Source organism: Corylus avellana, chromosome ca11 (genome assembly GCF_901000735.1).
Source record: "Corylus avellana chromosome ca11, CavTom2PMs-1.0".
In the NCBI taxonomy this organism is placed as follows: domain Eukaryota; kingdom Viridiplantae; phylum Streptophyta; class Magnoliopsida; order Fagales; family Betulaceae; genus Corylus; species Corylus avellana.
This window is the reverse complement of record NC_081551.1, coordinates 9843037-9845744: the sequence shown is the minus strand read 5'-3', so window position 1 is coordinate 9845744 and position 2708 is coordinate 9843037. Positions and strand designations below refer to the sequence as shown.

Genomic DNA, 2708 nt, shown 5'->3' with positions numbered 1-2708 from the left:
AAAAAATGAAAAGATAATAATACCCTTTCAAATATAACTGACTGAATATTATCGGAAAGGATCCTATTCCCAGTATGTTAGTGGAACAGCTTTTGTTTTTGCTTGATGATATATATATATGTTTTCTTCTACTTAACCAAACAACTTCAAATTACAAAATTGAGATACAAAAGAATCTAATATAATCTTCCTTGCACTTGTGCAATGAACTATTGTGAAGTAAAAGGGAATTAAAAATAAATAAATAAATAAGTTACTCAAATGCCACTTCTTCTTCAAACCTAGATTTAATCCTGTGTAAGGTAGCCTCAATTGCAATATCAAATGCATCTTTGGTTGCCCTGAAATTGAAGGAACTCCCATGCCTCCTGTACATAACCCTCGGCATTAACTCTATCACTTTCTCTCTCATCCTCCTCACTCTTGTTCTTGGTATACCCATTAACACCTCTACAATTCTCAGTCCCTTAAACACCACCTCTTCCTTCGGTATAAAGACAGAAAACTCCCTGTATATCTCTTCCGGCAAATGCCACGTGTACTGCAACTTCGCCGACAATTCCTCGAAGAAGACCGGTATGCAGCCGGCGAGAAGGCTATCAAAAGTGGACCTCCGCGTGGGTGTGTCCCCGGGCGGTTGCAAGCAAAAGGTCGCTTGCAACATAGGCTTCATATATCTGTTTTTTTTTAATATAAATATAAATTAAATGATTAATTTTCAATGAAGAGATATAATATACTTAACAATATTGAGAAAAAAAAAATCCAAAATTCAAACTTGGTCTCGTTATTTATCTCTTATTTAATTTAAATGAATGTTAAATTAGAAATTAATGATTAAATTCGTTGAAGATATACCTTATTGGATCGTGCTCACACACCCCATTGGAGCAATCCACGACCTCGCACAGCTTCACGTACGCACCAAGATACTGAGTCACATTACTGGTACACTCGTTCCTAATGCTCCGCCGGATGTTCGGCGTGGCGGAGATCCCTCCGCCGCCGGCGAAGAGCATAAAGGTGGACCTCCGGGAGCGCCTCACGCGGCGCATCCACGACTCCAAGAAGGCGAGGGACGGCGGGTGAAACGACGTCGGGTAAGGGACGGCGTGGTCCTGCCAAGGCCAAGCTCTGGCCTCCAACGTCAAAGCCGTGACGTTGTAGAACTCGGGGAGTTGGAGGAAGGAAGTGCCCCACGAGGGAGGATCGTTGCGCAAAGGTTGCGAGAAGTCCCAGGAAGGCCTTGCCATTACCAGGAAATGGTCGTGGCCTTCACGGCGAGCCCATATGCCGGGGCTGTCGTATTGGAGAAAATCGAACAATTCGAGGCCGTGGTCGGCGCTGGCATTGACGTCGGGGCCGTAGAGGTAACGGAGGGCGTCGATGGCGGCGTAGTAAGGGAGATAGACGGCGTTGGCGGCATTGGGATCGGCGGTGAGGCAAGAGTACTCGAGCATGCGGCGGTGGAAGATGAGCTCGAGCATGAGAGGGTCAGTGCGGAACCAGCTGCGGGAGAGAGGATGGGTCTTGTGGCCGAGGCCGTGGTTGGGAAGATAGGGGCAGAAATTGTCGAAGAGAGGATATTGGGAGCAGTTGAACAAGAGATCCAGATTGAACCGCGTGGGCAGCCGTCTGATGTGGATCCAACGGCCAGTGCAGTCCGTGGTGGTGGTGGGCTGGGAAATGGTCGATTTGAGGAGGAAGAGGAAGAGGAAGATAGTGGCGGTGAGAATTGTGGGTGTGGAGGCCATGGGAGTGGCGATTGGGGGTTAGGGAGAGAGAGCGATGGAGGAAGTTTGGATGTTATTTCTACGGTGGTGGCGAAGGTGAACCATTGATGATGCTTTTTCTTTTTCTTTTTCTTTAGTTGAAATGATCGTCTTTTTTTTGACGAATTGTTTTACTTTTTCTTTAACTTTGTTGTGTTGTCTGTTGTGGGGAGAGAAAGAAGGAGAGAATGGTGGAAAAAATGAAAAAACCGAAGGCCATTAGAGAGAGTTTTAAGTGGACAAGTGGACAAGTGGTGGACTCATTTGGTTTGACGCAATATTGTCGGTGAGATGGACAACGGCTCGTGCCTCGTGGAAACAAATCTCATCCCATAATAATAATTTATTTTTTTATTTTTTAAGCCCATAGAAAATTTATTTTGCAGAAAAGGGAGGGAGGTCCACTTGAATTATTTTTGGCCTCTTTGTTTGCGAGTTTGCCACACAAACTTCATGCGTGTTGACTATTACCAATATGTGGACAGTTTTTATTTTTTTTATTTTTTATTTTTTTTTTATTTTTTATTTTTTTTTTATGCATTCGAATGAGCAGGTTATAGGGTATCAAAACGCTTTGGACCGTAGAATTACTCTTAATTATGTGCCATGATAAATGATTGGATGCACTTCACCGGGGCAAAACTAGATGTTTAGAGCGTTTGGCCAGATGTTTCCTTATTCTAAATGAATGAAATGATATTCTATTTCAAAAAAAAAAGTAGGATTTGTAATGTGGGGATAATTTTTTTTTTTTTGTTAGAGAGATGGGCGAATTTATATAAATACAAAAAAGCGCACACAAACATATATATATAATCTCTTTATTATGTATGTTTTTTATATAAAATAAAAGTATAAAAGTCTTACAAGCAAAATAAACTAGGGGTGTTCAAGCGGGTCGGTTATAACCAACCTACTAACCGATAGCCGATTATA

The 2708-nt window shown here is 42.5% G+C and overlaps 1 protein-coding gene across 1 annotated transcript; it reads right to left on the bottom strand.

Moving 5' to 3' along the window:
• Nucleotides 1-127: 127 nt before the first annotated feature.
• On the bottom strand, nt 128-1944 carry LOC132166073 (probable xyloglucan galactosyltransferase GT19). The gene is made up of 2 exons (XM_059576825.1): nt 859-1944; nt 128-677 (listed from the first exon to the last, which is right to left on the bottom strand). The coding sequence occupies exons 1-2, from the start codon at nt 1752-1754 to the stop codon at nt 254-256; spliced, it is 1320 nt and encodes a 439-aa protein (XP_059432808.1). The 5' UTR covers nt 1755-1944; the 3' UTR covers nt 128-253.
• Nucleotides 1945-2708: the final 764 nt, after the last annotated feature.

Excerpts from the sequence above, each read along its gene's own strand:
- LOC132166073 (XM_059576825.1), bottom strand. The coding sequence starts at position 1,754 with ATGGCCTCCACACCCACAATTCTCACCGCCACTATCTTCCTCTTCCTC. Across the intron at positions 678-858 it reads TGTGAGCACGATCCAATAAG|ATATATGAAGCCTATGTTGC; the intron begins GTATATCTTCAA and ends AAAAAAAAACAG.